Source organism: Argentina anserina, chromosome 2, assembly GCF_933775445.1.
Source record: "Argentina anserina chromosome 2, drPotAnse1.1, whole genome shotgun sequence".
In the NCBI taxonomy this organism is placed as follows: domain Eukaryota; kingdom Viridiplantae; phylum Streptophyta; class Magnoliopsida; order Rosales; family Rosaceae; genus Argentina; species Argentina anserina.
Genome location: NC_065873.1, coordinates 1,419,373 through 1,438,189, shown reverse-complemented (window position 1 = coordinate 1,438,189; position 18,817 = coordinate 1,419,373). Strand labels below are relative to the sequence as shown.

At 37.8% G+C, this 18,817-nt stretch overlaps 2 protein-coding genes and 1 pseudogene across 2 annotated transcripts; 1 reads left to right on the top strand and 2 right to left on the bottom strand.

Moving 5' to 3' along the window:
• Positions 1 to 408: 408 nt before the first annotated feature.
• LOC126785488 (squalene monooxygenase SE1-like) lies at positions 409 to 3,473 on the bottom strand. The gene is made up of 8 exons (XM_050511202.1): positions 3,218 to 3,473; positions 2,735 to 2,846; positions 2,385 to 2,559; positions 1,937 to 2,108; positions 1,612 to 1,830; positions 1,240 to 1,515; positions 816 to 1,094; positions 409 to 719 (listed from the first exon to the last, which is right to left on the bottom strand). The coding sequence occupies exons 1-8, from the start codon at positions 3,452 to 3,454 to the stop codon at positions 585 to 587; spliced, it is 1,605 nt and encodes a 534-aa protein (XP_050367159.1). The 5' UTR covers positions 3,455 to 3,473; the 3' UTR covers positions 409 to 584.
• A 2,192-nt stretch (positions 3,474 to 5,665) lies between these two features.
• Positions 5,666 to 8,891, bottom strand: LOC126785490 (squalene monooxygenase SE1-like). Its single transcript, XM_050511203.1, has 8 exons — positions 8,534 to 8,891; positions 7,842 to 7,953; positions 7,552 to 7,729; positions 7,266 to 7,434; positions 6,928 to 7,146; positions 6,548 to 6,823; positions 6,151 to 6,429; positions 5,666 to 6,042 (listed from the first exon to the last, which is right to left on the bottom strand). Exons 1-8 carry the CDS (start codon positions 8,747 to 8,749, stop codon positions 5,938 to 5,940), a joined length of 1,554 nt encoding a protein of 517 aa, XP_050367160.1. The 5' UTR covers positions 8,750 to 8,891; the 3' UTR covers positions 5,666 to 5,937.
• Positions 8,892 to 15,267: 6,376 nt separating this feature from the next.
• Positions 15,268 to 18,307, top strand: LOC126785489 (squalene monooxygenase SE1-like; annotated as a pseudogene).
• Positions 18,308 to 18,817: the final 510 nt, after the last annotated feature.

Here is an 18,817-nt window from a genome sequence, read left to right as displayed (position 1 = left end):
GGTTAATAACCCGATCCAATTTTGTATTTTCTATTGAGTCCTGGTCACCCGGGGAATACTTTGTGAGCCTCTTGGGCATGGTTTCTAGCTTCTAATAGTTGGTAAGGATCCTCCACCATAGGTGGTGGGGAGACCGTCACAGTTCACCAAGAGGAGTTGGTGATTTTGGTTAGCTTCGACTCTCAGTTCTTTAGTGATCGCGACAGTTAAGCTCATACCACCTCGAGGGGGACTAGGAAATGATGATGCTCAAAATCTAGACCCCTCGAGGTGGAAAGTTGTTAATTTGGCTAAAGATGTTACTGCTGTGCTTGCTAGGTTTAACGCTGTTGAGTCTACGCTAGGAAGAAAAGATTGGTGTTCTTCCAAATGTTGATCTGTTCTTCTGGATAATAGCTTGTGGAAAGAAATCTCTCATAGTCTCCTTTCATTGAATTTCAGCCTTTTTGGTACAATGATTTTCTTCTCAAACTCTGGCTTGGATAGAGCCTGAAATTGTTACATTGAAGAATCTATACTCTTACAAACTAATTATCATACAATGTTGAAAGTTGCTCCATGCCAATAATAGTATTTATTCTTGTTCATCTCAATTTTTTCTTCTCAACGGCATGTAAATTAAATGGAGGAGCTCTGTGATAGGATGAAACCATTACAGGGAAGAACATTTGTCTTACGCCTTCGGCGCTGATTATTGGGAAAATGATCCCGGATGCACCCTGCAAAATGAAGAAAGATCAGTACGTACATAAGATCTTGTTAATGGAATGTGTGAATACATCCAACAAGGTCCTAGACAAGGGAGAGATGCACACCAGAATCAATCTAGCTCCGATCCACAAGCGTTTTGGTGAAGGGAATGGAAGTAACAGCCGCCCAACACCGTAAACAGCGACAGCAAAGAAGTGGAGAATCAAGCTCAGAGGTTGAGGGTTTAGACCGGAGAGGAGAGCCAGAGGTCCATTGGAAAATATGCCACCAAGGCTCAGGTAGTTGAAGCATGCTTCCCGCATTTCTTTCCTTGCTGGATCAGGAGATGCACAGAACACCTTGTATAGAGCACCTGCCAATGTGTTGATGGTAGAAGACACAGGCTGCAGAGAAACCAAGCAGTCATAAGTTTATAAGACACTAAGTTTGAGCTGAAATCAAGACCCTCTGGCCTCTTTAACAAGTTTTTCTTTTTTACTTCAACACTATCAACCGTGAAAAATTATTAGATATGGGCAGGCTGCTTACCTTACGAAGAGTATAGAATGACTCAAGGTATTTGCAAAGGGCCGATGCATCATTGAGATTTTTCAGAGGTCTGAGAAGATCCCTTACAACCACAATGTCAGATAGAGCCACAGTCATGCCTCCTCCAGTTAGAGGATGGCGCATATTGACTGCATCGCCCATTAGAAAGGCACCGGGAGTAGGATGAGGAGCAGCAGGCATGCTTCTGTTTGGCATTGATTTTATGTTTCCTTTATCAATGGCAGCCAAGAAAGCAGCATGCAGCTCAGGTGGAACCTGAAATTGTTCATTCATCAGTCCAAAGAGTTAGACATGAGAATTAAAAATCAAACCAAACCAAACCAAACCATGTGAAGCAAATTATACACGTACCTGGGGTGCTACTTTTGTTTTCAAATAGTAAGCCATATCACCACTAGAAATTGAAGGTACTTTCTGGCCTGGTACATCAACCAGGCAGCGAATCTCGGTGCTGCTGATAGGATAAAACAATATGGGTGAAGGGTTTGCCAGGATCACATGCCCATGATTTGCATATGGAAGCTGGCAATTCTCAAGAACTAAACCAACGAAACATGAAGGAATATCAACCTGCAGTAGTAGTAATGACCATGAATTTCAATTCAATCCAAATATTATCTTAACAAATCACATCTTCAAGGTCTTGTTTTTCTCAAAAACTAAGATTTTAATTCACCTTGGCATCGCAGAGAGAGCGACGCAAGTTTGAATAGCAACCATCACAGACTATTGTGAGGGGGGCGTGTGTGGTGATCTCTTGATCACTGCCTTTGGATTTGTATTGGACCCCTTTGACAGTACCATTTTCTTCAACCAGAGATGTCACTGTGCCTTGTTCCAATCTTACACTGATATCAGAAGTTTTTGTCAGGACAGTAATAAATTTTTTAATAGTGTATGAAAATATTCCATGGTAGATATATTTTGATGGAAAGGAGTGTCTCAGAATATGCTCCTTTTCGAGAGTAGTCACATCCCCAAAACATTCTTTTGGTAATTAAGTTGTTAAATAAGCTTGTTAAGAAAAGAATGAAGCAGTTTTTTACAATTGTCAACTACAAAATAGAAGGCCAGACTTGTGAAAGCAGAATAGGTTGCAAAGATCTGAAGGCAAAAGAGCATACTTGGGAAGAGATGCAGCTTTTTTACGCATCCTTTGAATGAAACGACCATGGTGGAAGCTTCTCCCTGCCACATCTGGATGGAAGCCTTCCAAAGGATATGGCAGCTTGGCACTTTTCCCATCCTTGTAGAGCGCATAGCCGAAAACTCTCTGAGCATCGATGTCACTCACACAGTCTGATCCAGCAAAACAAACATATCAGAAATCCACATACACCACCCATGTCTAACAAAAAGAAAAGAAAGCTCAACTATCTTAGACCTGCACAAAATCATAAAGAATGTGTGCAAATCATACGACTTGTCAGTACTCATGTTCATTATCTTCATATAAACAAGAATCATTGCTTACCTTCAAGGCCCAACTCAATTAATCTCAGATATCCCCCAGGTTGCAGCAGTTCACCAACAATTCTATCTGGTTCAGTCAAATCTCTTTCAATCACATGCACTCGGCGCCCATCCTGCAAATGCACATATTCTTATAACTTAGAACACTGCCAACCCATGCCAAAGGAAATGACCTTGAGGAACCTAAACATAATCTGTATGTATTTCAGAGATAGCACCACTATAATATAGTTGCTACTGAGTATAAGCTAGCTAACAACCATTTTGGCTAAACTGGGTGGGAAGAAAGAACTATAAGGGTTTCCAAATTTACCACAATTCAGTAAATCTGGAATTCCCCAAACATCCAACACCCTTCAGTATTCCCTAATGAAATGTCTATCTAACACAGTATAAAATAAACGTTTACACCTCATAAGGTTTTATACTAGATAAGCATAGAAGAAAAGCACATAATTAGAAATCTAAAGTGAATTAGTGTCACCTTTCCAAGAGTATAAGCCAGTGCGGAACCAACAACTCCAGCACCAACAATCACAATGTCAGGACCTGCATCTATATTTGCCTGCAAACACATTCCATTTTCAGAGTTGTTCAACTCTTTCCCAGTTTGAGACTTTACTGAAGCTTTGAGATTCTTCATCTTCCCTGGTAAAGTGTATAAGAAAACAACACTCAACAATGAAGCCATGACTGCTCCTGTTGCATAAAGATAATCCATTTTTGTTCTCTGAGGCACTACTGCAAGTGTTTGAGTTTGTGATTCAACTAAAAACTTGGCGCCTTTATATAGACTCAGCCAACTTTCGAAAACTGCTTTTTAGGCAAATTGGGGTTTATGTGATCAAAACATGGATAAGTCAAGCGCCCACCATTTGAATAGGGTTCTATATTTGTACACCAGAATACATAAAAAAAAAAAGTTGGCAATTTAGGATTCTCTATTAAAATATTTGTACTAGCAACAGTCTCGTGCATAATATTACCATAATGAGATGGATCTTTCAGACACGAGTAGTTAAGTTGAGGACAATATGATACAACATGTGAGTCTAACAATGTAACATACTGAAAAATTGGGACACCGCGAAAAATTTACAATTGGTCCTCTTCACCAATTTACCAATCAACTCCCAATAACACCACTACTAAATTTGTCATCACTGATCAGTATAGTTACTTAATTGCCAAAAGATGATTTTCATGGTAAATAAGTGATTGAGTAGCAATTGAATGGTTGTCCAAGTTAGACTGAATTTTGGTCAGAGATGGGGGTTGGTGATATGTCGGAAGTTGTGGACAACATATATGTAGTACAGATTATTAAAACTCCAGAGATGCAAGGTCAAAAACTAATTTTCTTTAGTTTTTGAAACCATGGGTGCCAAACTGGGGGTGATCAGAGCTAGTAGTGATAGTTTAAAATATTTAAAAAGGTAAGACAGAAGAAAAACACATTTCTCTACTCATGTAAACAAAATTACAGCAGAAACTGATTATGTCTGCAGTCTCCAACAATATTCTATGATTTCTATCACATAGGTGGTTGCTAGGTCAAGTCAGGGTGACTATCGTTTTAAAATTTGAAACTTATTGTGCATACAACTGTGTACTATTGTTATATTACCCATACTTGAACACTATTTTTCCAATTACATAGTACACCTAGCAGACCTCATCATACTTGGAGAAAAGTATTTCCAGTAATATTTCTCATGTCTAACTAGCCACTGCAATGTATTTTATACAGCTGTGTGAGCATTTGTGTTTCATTCAAACAATCTGCAGATCGACAAGGAAGTAGAGTGGATATATAGATTGGTTGTATGATTATGAAACACGAATTTCGTGCCATCAAAGTGCTGATACATTAGAGAACTATTGAATTTCATAAGCTTAAGCTGATATGAACAAAAGAAGGGTTCACTCTTCAAGTTTATATGTCCTGTTAGATATATCAGGCATGCATGAAGAAGTATTTCTCAGTTTTAGATGTAGATTTATCGTCTGGACCTTACTGATCACTGCACTACCTAATCTCTTGTCAATTTCAAAAATTTTGCAAGATCCAAAATTAAAGGAAGCAGGAAGCAACTTTTAATTTACCAGTAATCGACGATTATCAGGTACAAGACTTTTATGTGTTAGAGTATATCCCATGCCCCAAATGCATTCATCCAACATTAGAATATTGGGTGTTTTATAAATGCTGATACTCATAAAGGACATCATTGGTTAATTGCAGTATATTTTGGTTCATATGTTCTGGGTAAATTGTATTTTGAGAACAGAGCACTATAAGCCAAGAATACTCATATTAATTGTATTTCACAAGGATTAGAGAACTTCCTGTATCTCTCTCAGTGAAAATAATTGAATGAATGTGATTATGGGATGTAAAACTCAGCAAGTCAGAAGCTTGATATATAAAATTATTGGATGTGAGCTAGCCTAATACAAACCCAGTTCCTCATCCTCCCTCGGTATACTAATTAATTTCTCATGACAGCTAATAAATTAGTCTATGTCACATATCACCAGGTACACTGATATGATAAAATCCATGCATGGAATAGCACACCATAGTTGATATTCTGCATTATTAGTGACCCTTATGAAACACATGCATGAGTATACAAATCATGTAGAAGAAGAAAATTACAAGAGGACAAAGAAGAATATGAACTAAGTACAATCATTTCAGCCATTTTAATTAATATGGTCCCTTCATAATAATGTGGCTTCACGTCAGGTATAGAGATATGTCATGCAATTAAAACATGAAAAGAAAATGGCATGGGGACAAAAACCATGGTTGTTGGAAATTTGGAATATGGGAAAGCCAACAATAGCTGACTTTGTACATATTCATCTTATGTGAATTGAAAGCCAAAGAGAATATGTAGTTGAAACTTGAAAGAGAGTAAGATAGTGACCCAAAATATATGTTATTATTTACCAACTGCTATAGTTTCATACAGTTACAAATTTCATGGAGCTTGTTTTCTCCACTGCAGAAGAACAAATCCTAAAAGAATTAAGAACATAGTCATTGTTCTTTCCTAACTTGAGCATCGAACCCCCATCGTGATATTCATTTTTATGGGAGTATCGAATGCAGTTGATATGATACAGATTGGTTTTACAATAAAAGAAACATCCATGTATCAATTTTTACTCCGAGAGTATGCTTGTATGACGTCTTCATTGAAGAGGAGGAGCTCTGTAACATGCTGGAACTGTTGCAGGAAAGAACATCTGTCTAACTCCTTCACCCTTTATAATGGGAAATATGATCCCTGCTGCACTCTGAAGATCGAAACCAGAAAAATTTGTATAAGCAGACAGTTATGTATGAGGATATTGTAAATTTGCAATTGCAAACATGCAAGTAGTGGGTATATTCAGTTAACTTACCAAGATCAATCTAACCCCAAGCCATATGCGTTGAGGAGAAGGGAATGGAAGCATTAAGCGCCCGACACCATAGATAGCAACAGCAAAGAAATGAAGAAACAGGTGCAGTGGACGAGGGTTAAGACCAGAGAGAAGAGATACTGGTCCATACGAACAGATACCTCCAAGACTCAAATAGCCAAAACATGCTTCACGCATTTCCTGTCTTGCGGGATCAGGTGATGCACAAAACACCTTGTACAAGGCACCTGCCAATGTGTTTATGGTAGATGACACAGGCTGCAATGAACACCAAGAAGAAATCAGCAAACCAGAAACAACACAATGTGACATTGGGTGAAGACTGGTGAAACATAAAATGCTTTTAGGTTCTAGGTTAACTTGGTGACAGTTTTACCTTACGCAATGTGTAGAATGACTCAAGGTAATGGCACAATGCAGGTGCATCATTGAGATCATGTAGGGGTCTAAGAAGATCCCGAAGAATAACAATGTCTGAAAGAGCCACAGTCATTCCTCCTCCTGTCAAAGGATGCCTCATGTTGAATGAATCCCCCAATAAAAGTGCACCAGGAGTGGGAAGCGGATTTGCAGCCATGCTTTTGTTTTGCATGGACCTGATGCTACCCTTGTCGATTGCAGCTATAAAAGAATTGTAGAGCTGAGGAGGAATCTGAAACACAAAGTACTCCAAAGATCAGTAAAGTTCAAGTGGGTACATAAATGAAACTAAACAACTAATCCCTAACAAGTTGAGCAGATCACTGATAAACATACCTGAGGAGCCACAACAGTTTTCAAATACTTGGCCATTTCCCCATTAGCTACTGAAGGAACTTTTGTTCCAGGAATATCAACCAAACAACGAATCTCTGTGCTACTGATAGGATAGAAGAGGACAGGAGAAGGATCTCCCAAAATCACATGACCATGATTTGCGTGTGGAAGGTCACAGTTCTCCAATACCAAACCAACAAAACAAGAGGGACTTTCGACCTGCAGAAACAACAAATAACTCTGTTGGTCTAATGAAAGATCATGCATTCCTGTGCCAAATCTAAATTCAAATATGTAAGAATTGCTTAAAATCCCAAACTTCGGTACCCCTTCATTACCTTTGGAGCACTGAGATTTTTGCGCAGATTTGAAAAGCAACCATCACACACGATTGTCAGTGGAGCATATGTTCTCATCTCCTCTCCAGCCTTGTTCTTGTAAATCACCCCTTTGACAATGCCCTTTTCCTCGATCAGTGTTGTCACTGATCCTTGTTCCAAATTTACACTGCAATGAAATTCCAAGGGACATGAGTAACAAGTCGGTACAAATTACATCAAACAAATCAAATACAAGAAATCACAGATGAAAATGAACCATAAACTTGAAGGAAATGAGAATTACTTTGATAGACTTGCAGCTCTTTCACGCATTTTTTGGATGAATCGCCCATTGTGGAAACTTCTCCCAGCTATATCGGAACTGTACTTTTCCAAGGGATAAGAGAGATTTGTATCCTTGCCATCTTTGTAGAGAGCATAACCAAACACCTTCTGGGCATCAATGGATTCATTCGCACAGTCTGCAGCGACAATAGATATTGTTCATTAAAATTCATTCAGTAAGGAGCAGAAACTACTCAAACTTACCCAAGAACAACAAAGCAGCTTTAAATTGGTTAGGAAATTGCTCACCCTCAAGACCCAACTCGATCAACTTAAGATAACCCCCAGGCTGCAAAAGCTCGCCAACAATTCTGTCCGGCTCACTCAAGTCCCTTTCGATGACATGTACACGCCGTCCTTCCTGTAACAAGAAGCAAACATTTGCTTAACTCAAAAACCCAAATATTGAAGCTTGCGAAGAACTCATCCTTCACAGCAAGATCTAAGCTTTAAAGTTTTCTGCTTTAGGTGTAATGAATATGCAATTCACATATTACCCCAAAACTCATCACAAAGCATCCCCATACCAAATTTAGCAAAAACAAACACACTTCGGATCTGCATTACTCTGATTCTAAATCCAAACTCTTTCCAATAGATTTTGCATTATATTCAAAATCAATACCAATCACAAGAAATCCTTAAGGGATTAAAATAACCCATATCAGCTACTGAAAGAAGACTCATTCCCTTATTTACCAAAACCTTAACCTCAAGATTTGAAAATATTAAACTAAGAACCACCGAAGTCAGAATAAGACGGCTTCAAGTTTTTGACTTGCTTAGCTGGGTAGTTGGTAAACATTAATCAAAATCAAAACAATAAAGACTACTTCTTCAACTAACAACCAATCCCATCCAATCTAATCCAATGATTTCAAGACTCAATTTTTCCCACACTTAACATCATAAGTTCATAACAAACGAAATCAAAATCTGACCTTGGCAAGAGTGTAAGCAAGAGCAGCACCGGCAACTCCGGCGCCGACAATGACGACGTCGGTAGCTTTCTCCTCACCGTTTTGCGGAATCCTGACAAACCCATTCCCACTCTTCTCGGCACCCTCCACTTTTCTAGCGCTGTTAATAATCATGATGAAAACAGAGGCCAGCAGAGAGGCCAGGACTCCACCCAGAACATACTCGTAGGACACCATCTTGTTGAGATTGAACAACAATGGGGAAAGCTCTGGCTTTGCTTCTTGTTCCTGTTCCGGTTCTTGTGGGTTGTGGAGTTTGTGTGATTTGGGTTTTACGTGTGGGGATGTGTGATGAAGTGAGGGGACTTTGATGGTTAGAGACAGCTAGGAGAGGTGTTTATATAGAGACTTGTTGTGTCTGGCTTTCCAGGGTTAAAATGGGAAGGCGCCCGCCACAGTTATTTAACAGATTTGGAGGGTGGGTTAGGGTGTGGGAGGGACTATGGGAGATTTGGAGGGACTAAAATAGGGTTCAAAACTTCAAATTGGGAAGAGAGAGCCAACCAAAGACTCAACCTTGTGTCACTTTCTGAGTTTTCTGATAGTGGAGTCAAAGTTTTGTTTTCTTGGTGTAAAACATGAATTAGCGATCAGAAATTGTCACTAACTATAACAGTAACTAACGTAATATATCATTGACGTTTGAGCATTAATAAGTAGCTAGTCGATGAATACTCTAAATCTCATAACGAGCTTAGGTGCAAAGGTATAAGCATGTTTACTTATATGAAATTGAGATGAGATGCATTGAAATACATTCTTAAAGATATTGGATAATCCAAAACTTACTCCTACCATGAAATCGAATCTTTGAATGTACAAGACTATTTGAGTCTTACATGGTAGAGTTTGTATTAGTAACCACCTACACTTGTCTTTAGAGGATCGCTTTTTGCTGATCGAGATAAATTTAAACATTTGGGTTGGTTTGTTTGCTTTATAAGTTTATATTGTTTGGTTGCTTATAAAGAATCCAACCAGATTGCATGATATGGAATCATTTCTTGCTACGCGATTTGCTGAGGAACAAGTTAATTAGCCTCGTTTCTAGGTAGAATTCTTGATTATATCTTCTCTCCTGATAACATCCTGGGAAGAATTTTTTATTTGGTACGCTGAAAGGGAATTAATTACCTCTAATCTAGCCCCATCTTAACACAATTTCTAAGGTTTTGCATGAGAATGATGAGATTATTTCCTATATACAATATGGAGTCTTTGCTTCTATGGGAGCTATGCACTGTAACAAATCATTATCTTTTTAGTAGAGAGTATATATGTCGTGCATCTTCGTTCTTCAAAAACCTGAATTTTGACTCATTTCTAACATCAGGTTAATGTATAGGGAGGTACAGATCCTGCTGAAAATACTAGATAGTAGTATTATAATCTTACAAATGAATTTAGTAAACATATTTCTATACACACAAATCATATAGTTAAAAAATTAATATAAAAAAGACAGTTAGTCAAAGAACGTTGCTGCACTTAGTTGCAGAAATAGCTCTCCATTTGAGACTAAATTTTGTCAAACAAAGCTCGCGCATACGTGTGCTTTCCATTTCCAAGCAAAGTAGCAACATTTTCCAAGTTCATCTTTTCTGTATCGGTTAAGTTTTTTTATATGGATATGATTATGTATACGAATTGATCTACTATGGAAACAGTAGTTGTGTTTGAATGATTATGAATTACACATTTGCACGAATTAGTTTTTTTTTTTTGGTGAAACAAAGACAAAAAATCAAAAGGGGCCATGAACAAGGTCATAGGGGGGGATGCTAGAATTTTAGCATCAGAAGTTAGAATTCTAGCATTCGAATGTGAAGGTTGGACCGAGGCGGGTTCAGATCGAATTCAATTTGAAAGGCATGCACAGTGGCAGATCTAACGTTAAAAAATTATGTGAGCGGAAAAATATTTAAGCTATGTAGATTCTATTCGAAAACAAAAAAAATTATATAGACGATTAATAGCAGTAAAGATATATGAAAAACTAGGAATAAAAGAAAATTGGGAAAAAACTAGAATGACAAATAATAAGAAATATATGGAGAAAAGTTTTCTCAAACCCAATATGCTAACATCCAAGCACTACCGCGGTGCAAATTCCAAACTCAATGTGAAACTGATTAAAATCAGAGTATAATACATGTTCAATATGGTTCATAGATCGGATAGACAGTCGCACATCCCTTAAAATCAACTAAAGACCTCTATTATCTTGTGGATATTGTATTCAAATCCATTAGATCAGGTTAAATCAATAAATGCAAGCTTAGGTGCATTATAATTAAGTATATTATAAAAGGCCATGAGACAACCCAGTTTCTATCTCATGAATCAAGGAGTGAAACACCAAAACGGTCTCTATTCTTTGAACCAACTTACATCTGATGAGGTTGAGATAAGGGGAGAGGGAGACTGAAGAAAGACACAAGAGAAACTGATGGCTTTTAACTGGAAGTCATGGGTTTTACCCAACAGGGATAGCAAAAATTCAGCAAGAATGGAATTTATTGCTCAACAGACGCTGGGCTTGCCTCCTCTTAGATTCGCTTATGGGCACGCATTCATTCTTTAAGGCTAATTTAGCAACAAAGTCCGCGGCTCGATTAGCCTCTACCAGTTTACTGATTCAACTAGGGGTGGGTATAAAAAACGGAAATCCCGAATCCGTCCCGATCCCGTCCCGTTTCATAATAGTGGGATGGGATGTGGGACGGATAATTTATATCCCGCTTCGTCCCGTCCCGTCCCACCTTTAATGAAAACTTAAAAATTCTTATATATTTGTATCAAAATGTAACTAATTTATGTTCTTAATAACTCCAAAATTATATCAACTCAAATAATAGGTAAATTATAATATTTTGAACATAATATGTATTGTTTTTTGTTAAAATTTCATTATTAAATGTTATTTTTTATATGAAAAAGTAAAAATATAGGTTTTTATTTAACTTCATAGGAAGATGGGATTTGTCCCGTCCCGTCTCAATCTCGTCCCGTCCCAACCGGGATTAATATCGAGTGAGATGCATTCTTAAAAACCCTCGTCCCGTCCCGATTCAAAAGAGTGGAACGAGACATGAGATGAGCCCCGTCCCGTCCCATCTTGTCCCGTGTCCACTCCTAGATTCAACACCAGTTAATTGAAGAAAAGAATGTGAAGTTGCATGATGATTTTACAAGAGATGTTCTTGCATAGTTTGATGATATGTTCGTATCAATAGGAGATGTTGGACAAGGCCACAAGGGGACGATCTTTTACAACAACAAAAATCATAAGTGGGTCGGGCCGGACTAAAGGCCCACGTACGGGTCGTCTTATTATCTCTACAATAAACTAAGAGGAGACTAAACGAGAAACCCTAGTTATGGCGAAGAAAGGCATGCGTGCCCCCCCGATTACAACAAGACCGTGAGATATTGAGATGAGTTTCAACATCTTGGGTTTCCGCCTTTTTGAATGTGATGAGGATATCACAGGTGTTATGCTTGGTGCCTTCATGGTCGGGTAAGTTTCTGTTTCTCATCACAAGATAGCTCCGTACAGACTTGTAATTCTCATAGCTATTGAAATCATCCTTTTCTATGGTTGGGTTATATTGCTCTTCATTTTCTGCCCTATCCTCTTCATCATATGCTCCCTTTATTTTGTTCTATTTTATGTGTATGAACTTTCTCTTAAACATCTTCTTTTTCCTTTTTCTTAACTTTCTATTAAGTTTGTTGCTCTGCTTTTATCGTTCAGATCATCTACCACTAATCATATAAACCATTTGCCTGTATACGCAGGGATTCGGTACGGTACAAGATTGCAACGCCTTTACATTATCCGATGGTAGTTACCCAAAAGCAGCCAAGGTAATATTCGTTTTGGAAATAATTTACTTATGCCGTGCGTTTTCTAAGTGGGCATATGCAGATCCAACATCTCAATGAAATTGCTTCTTTGTTTTCTTTGGTTTCAGGGCATTACCGTAGAACCAATGGTGGCAATGTATCACTATTCAGAACAGTATGCTCCTAAGTCCTAACTATCGTGTTCTGGATGGACTTGCTGATATTGTACCAGAAATTTCAAGCTGTAAGTTAATTTGAAGGATATCTATGCCACATTTATATCGATCGACTTCAATTCTTTTCCATGGTGTAAGAATATGATTCAGGATGTTTGAGTGTGAATTATTTAATTAATCTTATAGTTTCCATAGTGATATGTTGTTATCGATATTAATTAAGCAAACATTACTTATGGAACTAACAAACAACAGTATTCCTTTTTGCCCATGTTAATAATTAAATGTAAAAGGATAAAAATGCAAAAATAAAAATAAAATATCAGGATAGCTTGATTTGAAAACCAATTACCCTCACGTATATTCCCCCCTCCCCCCACCACCCACATCTCCTTCACGTCTCCCACACCCCTGCCACACTCATGTTTAGTTTAGACTTTTATTTACAACAAACCCTCTAATTTATCTTCTTAAATAAGTTCATATAACCTGCAAAATTATTACGTTATTGTTTAAATATTTGGCTTGAGAAAACATTCGTTTGCAATGGAGTGCATGCCTAATTATCAAGAACAAGCCAGCCAATCGAGAAGATTAAATATTGAAGCGGTAAAGTAAGATTCATTTTTTTGTTTTTCTACTGAATATCATCAATTCTAATAATCTAATTGAATGTCATCGATTCGTTTTAAGAATTCTGATTTTATCAATTTAAGTTCTTCTATTTTTAAATCTCTGTGATATTTCTTAATAATATTTTGGGGCCTTCTTGATTTGAGCGCGGCCCTTCCGCAGGCGCATCGTGTGTGTATTAAGACTAGTGATTATTTAAGTTGAGTTGTTGTAAGGTAGTGTTAGTATATGTTTCCGTACGTAGATAGTTCAGTCTTTCACTAACTTAATTTTTGTTATACTACCCATGGATTTTGCTGCCATATAGTCAGCATAAAGTTCGATACAATACTTTTCCACGTTATTCATCTGGTATACTCGTGAATGCGGGACGAAGCTGGCTTCAAAGTCATTTACGATTACATTCTAAATGATAAAAGAGTAAATGTCTACCATATATTTAATTTAGGACTGCTGAAGTTGATTATATACATGTTCGTCACCTGTTTCTGGTTTTATTTATGGTCTCCATTGGGTTCTGTCGGCTGTAGATGGTCGTACATATGCCAAGCAGGGAACCAAACCTTGGAATGTGCTATAAAGATCAGGATCCTCAAGCTGTAATAATCTTCATGAAGTCAGTTATTCTTTTCTGGGAAGTCAGTTTCAAATCAGATACGTACATTCTGACTATTTTAGGGTTTCTCTCTATTGTTTTTGTTGGTTGTAGTCTTGTAGATGGAGCAAACAGAGCCAATAAACTCGATCATAAGACGCCATCTTCAACAACTTGGTAACAACAATGGCAATCCAGATTTGTATGTCTATGTGACTGTCATTTTAGTGTCTTGGGAAGGAAATGTCACTGTGGTTATGGACAGCAATGGAAGTTGAGTAGGGTTCGTCTTCCCTTTTTGCGCGCGCCATTTATGATACAGACGAAAATAAGATCTCATAAAAAATGAGCTAATGACTTGACCCAACTTCCACGATGCTTTCACCGTCTCGATCACTCTTCCAAGCCATGCTGCCATAGTGAACTTAGAATACTATTTTATTGACTACGTATTTAGATTGTCTATAAGAGTTTAACAAGAAGGGGACGAAAATATATAAATACAAGGAATGCTAAATACAATGTAGTTGCTTGCATGGAGTGAAAGCCACACGTATGCACACACCAAAGTTTTTTTTGACCAGAATTGGTCTCAGTTAGATAGCTGAACTAAGCTCTTTCTTGCTAACTTCTCACTAGTTAGTGCAATACCTTGACTAAATCTCGCATGTGTTTCATGATTTCATCGCTCATGAGAAAGCACGACTTGGGGCAGATTTATTATAAATTTTGTTTCTTAAATAAAAAGATACAAGTGCATATAGTTTGTTGTTGTAACAAAAGTCATGAATTAGCAAACGAGAAGGAGAAAACAACACCATACATCACATTAATTTACATAGGAGAATTTAACTACCGAAGTATTACTATAATCCATACTAAGTCACTCGATTTGTAGACCTACCTGCCACATTTCTTATCAAACCTACAAAGGAATGTTGTTTTACTAATGTGAAATGATAGGTTATGATTCTAGTGTACTAAGTCCTACCGGTTTTGACCATCTTTATTTCAGTACTACTTATTCACTAAAATTAATGAATGTTGGAACTTAAAAATTAAGAATGTAAATATTGAATAAACGAAGAGTGATAACAACCCGTTTTACGAAATAAGGATTAATATGAGTATATGATGTTGAGTTCTAAAAAAATATATTATATTCTGTTCAATCTGCAAATTTAAAAAATGTTTGAATCCCCACAGTTCCATTTAATTTTTGTAGTTTTGTTCAAAGGTTAAATAATCCCACCATGGTTATATTCTGACTCTTTTCTCTTCAAATCTTCAATCATAGCAGGTACTTGAATTGATTGGCAAATCGTCCCCATTGTGATGTGACAGGCGCCTTCTTATTTTATTTTGAACAAGAAACCACACCTCTGCTTCCAACACCTCTCTCTATATAAACACATTCAACTTCCCCAACTCTCCATCACCATAAACTACTTCACTTTACAGACAAATCCCTCGAACTAAAATCAAGAGAGCTACATAACTAATTCCCATTCTTCATTCTTCATCAGTTGCATCAAAGATGGTTTCTTACGAGTATATTCTAGGTGGGATCTTGGCTTCATTGCTGGGCTCTGTTTTCTTCATGATCATCAGTACTACTCTTGGTGGAAAGAAAAAGGACAAGGCTTTAAATGGAGCAGAGAGCAATGGGTTTGGTCGCAGTGCGTTTCTGACGGAATTGGTGGAGGAGGAGAAAAGTACCGACGTGGTCATTGTCGGTGCCGGAGTTGCCGGTGCAGCTCTTGCTTACACTCTTGCCAAGGTCAGACTCTTTTCATCTCTCTTTGAATTTTGATGAGAAATATTTTGGTTCAGTGGAAGACTTGGTCATTGTTGTTCTACTGCTTTTGTGATTGCTATTCAAGCCGGCGTAATTTGACTACAACTACTATTTCTTTAATCATCGTTGTTCTTGGATCAACATGCCCTTGGCACAGATTTATGGATCAAAGTTGATTATTATTTGTTCTTTTGATTTGTATTTGTTAAGTAGTAGATTGATTAGCATTGTCCATAATGCACTTGTAGTTTTATACATGACAATCAGTAGCTCTAGTTCTGTTTTGTGTTTGAGTTCTTGGTAACATTGCTAGCCTATCATGATCGATACTTAATAAGGCTTAAGGGGGAGTATGTGAAATACATAAGCATTTCCTGAACTGGAGACGTTTAGATTTCAGATTTTGCTTTAGTAGCTGAGCTGTTGGTTCCATGACTTCCATCTTTAATTTGGGCTTTTGAGTTGAACATTTTTTGCTTCTTGTTTCAGGAAGGGCGTCGTGTGCATGTCATCGAAAGAGATTTGAGTGAGCCAGACAGAATTGTTGGTGAGCTGTTGCAGCCTGGGGGATATCTCAAGTTGATCGACTTGGGTCTTGAGGGTGAGCAATCTCCTAGCCAATAGAAACATCCTTTGTTGTGATTGTTTTATTTTGCCATAGTTTCTTAGTTATTGAATGTTTTGTATTAATTGGTAGACAACGGTTTTTAATCATGAAAATCTACTTGTGGCTGCAGAATGTGCCAATGAATCCATTGATGCTCAGAAGGTGTTTGGATATGCTCTTTACAAAGATGGAAAAGATACGAAATTGACTTATCCCTTGGAAAAATACAGTTCAGATGTAGCTGGGAGAAGTTTCCACAACGGGCGTTTCATCCAGAGAATGCGTGAAAAGGCTGCAACTCTTTCAAAGTAAATCTCCATATACCTTTAATTAAATTGCATCAGATTCCTATATATGATTCCTATATGGTTGAACATGTTTTGAGTTTCAAATTACTCATTTCTTTTCCCTGGAACTTCATTGCAGTGTGAAATTGGAACAAGGATCAGTGACAACTCTTATCGAGGAAAAGGGAATTGTCAAAGGCGTGATTTACAAGAACAAGGCCGGAGAGGAGAGCATATGCTCCACTAACAATCGTGTGTGATGGCTGCTTTTCAAATATGCGCAAATCGCTCAGTGCACCAAAGGTACTAATGAAGTGCCAAACTTGATAGTTAAATAACCAATTTGAACTGAATTTATTACAGCCTCGCAGGGGTTTTACTCTTTCGTCTGACCGACATAGTTATTGTTTATTGCTGCAGGTTGAAAGTCCTTGTTTTGTTGGTTTGATCTTGGAAAACTGTGAGCTTCCACACGCAAATCATGGACATGTGATTTTGGGAGATCCTTCACCCATCCTGTTTTATCCTATTAGTTCCGCTGAGGTTCGTTGCTTGGCCGATATACCTGGAACAAAAGTCCCTTCAGTAGCTAATGGTGAAATGGCCAACTATTTGAAGACTGTGGTGGCTCCTCAGGTATCTTTCAGACTTCTTTTCAATATTTTTGTTGATTTGATTAATTCAAACTTGATATGCATACTGATATTATTGATGAACTAATCTGAGAACTACTTTGTATTTCAGATTCCCCCACAGCTATACAGTGCTTTTATGGTTGCAGTAGAGAAAGGAAGCATTAGATCCATGCAAAACAGAAGCATGGCTGCTAATCCAGTTCCCACTCCTGGTGCAGTTTTTGTTAGGCGACTCATTCAACATGAGACATCCATTAACAGGAGGAGGAATGACAGTGGCTCTTTCAGACATTGTTCTTCTCCGCAATCTGCTTAGGCCCCTACATGATCTCAGTGATGCACCTGCCTTGTGCAATTACCTTGAATCATTCTACACACTTCGTAAGGTAAATCCACCATGAAGATAACAAATGACTAAAGCTTATATTCTTTTACATCTTAAAAACTTCTTTGTGGTTCTTGGTTGCTGATGTTGCACTTTGTTTGTTTCCGTTGCAGCCTGTGTCATCTACCATAAACACATTGGCAGGTGCTTTGTACAAGGTGTTTTGTGCATCACCTGATCCGGCAAGACAGGAAATGCGTGAAGCCTGTTTCGGCTATTTGAGCCTTGGAGGCATATGTTCATATGGACCAGTATCTCTTCTCTCTGGTCGTAACCCCCGTCCACTACACTTGTTTCTCCATTTCTTTGCTGTTGCTATATATGGCGTAGGGCGCTTGATGTTTCCATTTCCTTCACCCAAACGCATATGGCTTGGTGCTAGATTGATCTTGGTATCTTAAGAACATGTTACAACTTATTGTTATTATAATTTTCTATGCTGATAACTGAGTTCTTAAACAAATATTTCTTGGTTTATTATTTTCAGAGTGCATCAGGCATCATATTCCCTATTATAAAGGGCGAAGGAGTTAGACAGATGTTCTTTCCTGCAACTGTGCCAGCATATTACCGATCTCCTCCTGTTCACTGAAGGAACTGAAACAAGCATGGGTGGAGATAAACATTGTAATCCAGATTATTTAGTTTGTGTCATGATATCCTAATTTTATTGAAAGAGCAGCATTTGTTCCAACCAGAAAGACCTTTACAATGCTGAAACTAGGAGGGAACCAATTATGTTCTGAATTCTTTTAGGATTAGTTGTTTTGCCTGAATCGATGAAATTGTACCTGTACAAAGTCATAGTAATTACCACTGATCCACATTCTTTTTCAATCATTACTTGTTTCAACTGCAAACTAATTTTACATACTACAATGTTGCTTTATTCAAATTACAAGAATGTAGAGGATATCAGTCTCAAATTACTTGTTAAGCCAAATAATCTGTCAGCCTCTATGTCACTCTCAAACAGTTAACCAGATTCGAAGAGGAACTGAACTGAAAAAACAAGAGTAGAGAATCCACCTGAAAGGTCAGATGCTTCTCAACTAAGCTCGACGACTTTCACATTGCCATTCAATCAAACAAATCTGAGTCACGGATATCTTAACCTTGATAACATGGAATATTTCTGCAGACATTTTGCTCAGAAGGTTCTGCACATCGGCAATGAAGACAATGTGGAGAAAAGAGGGGCAGGCCAGGCTATTTGTTGGAGCATTAATCAAAAGAATGTGAATATGGTTTCCTCTATAGATAAATCAAAAGAGCACCAC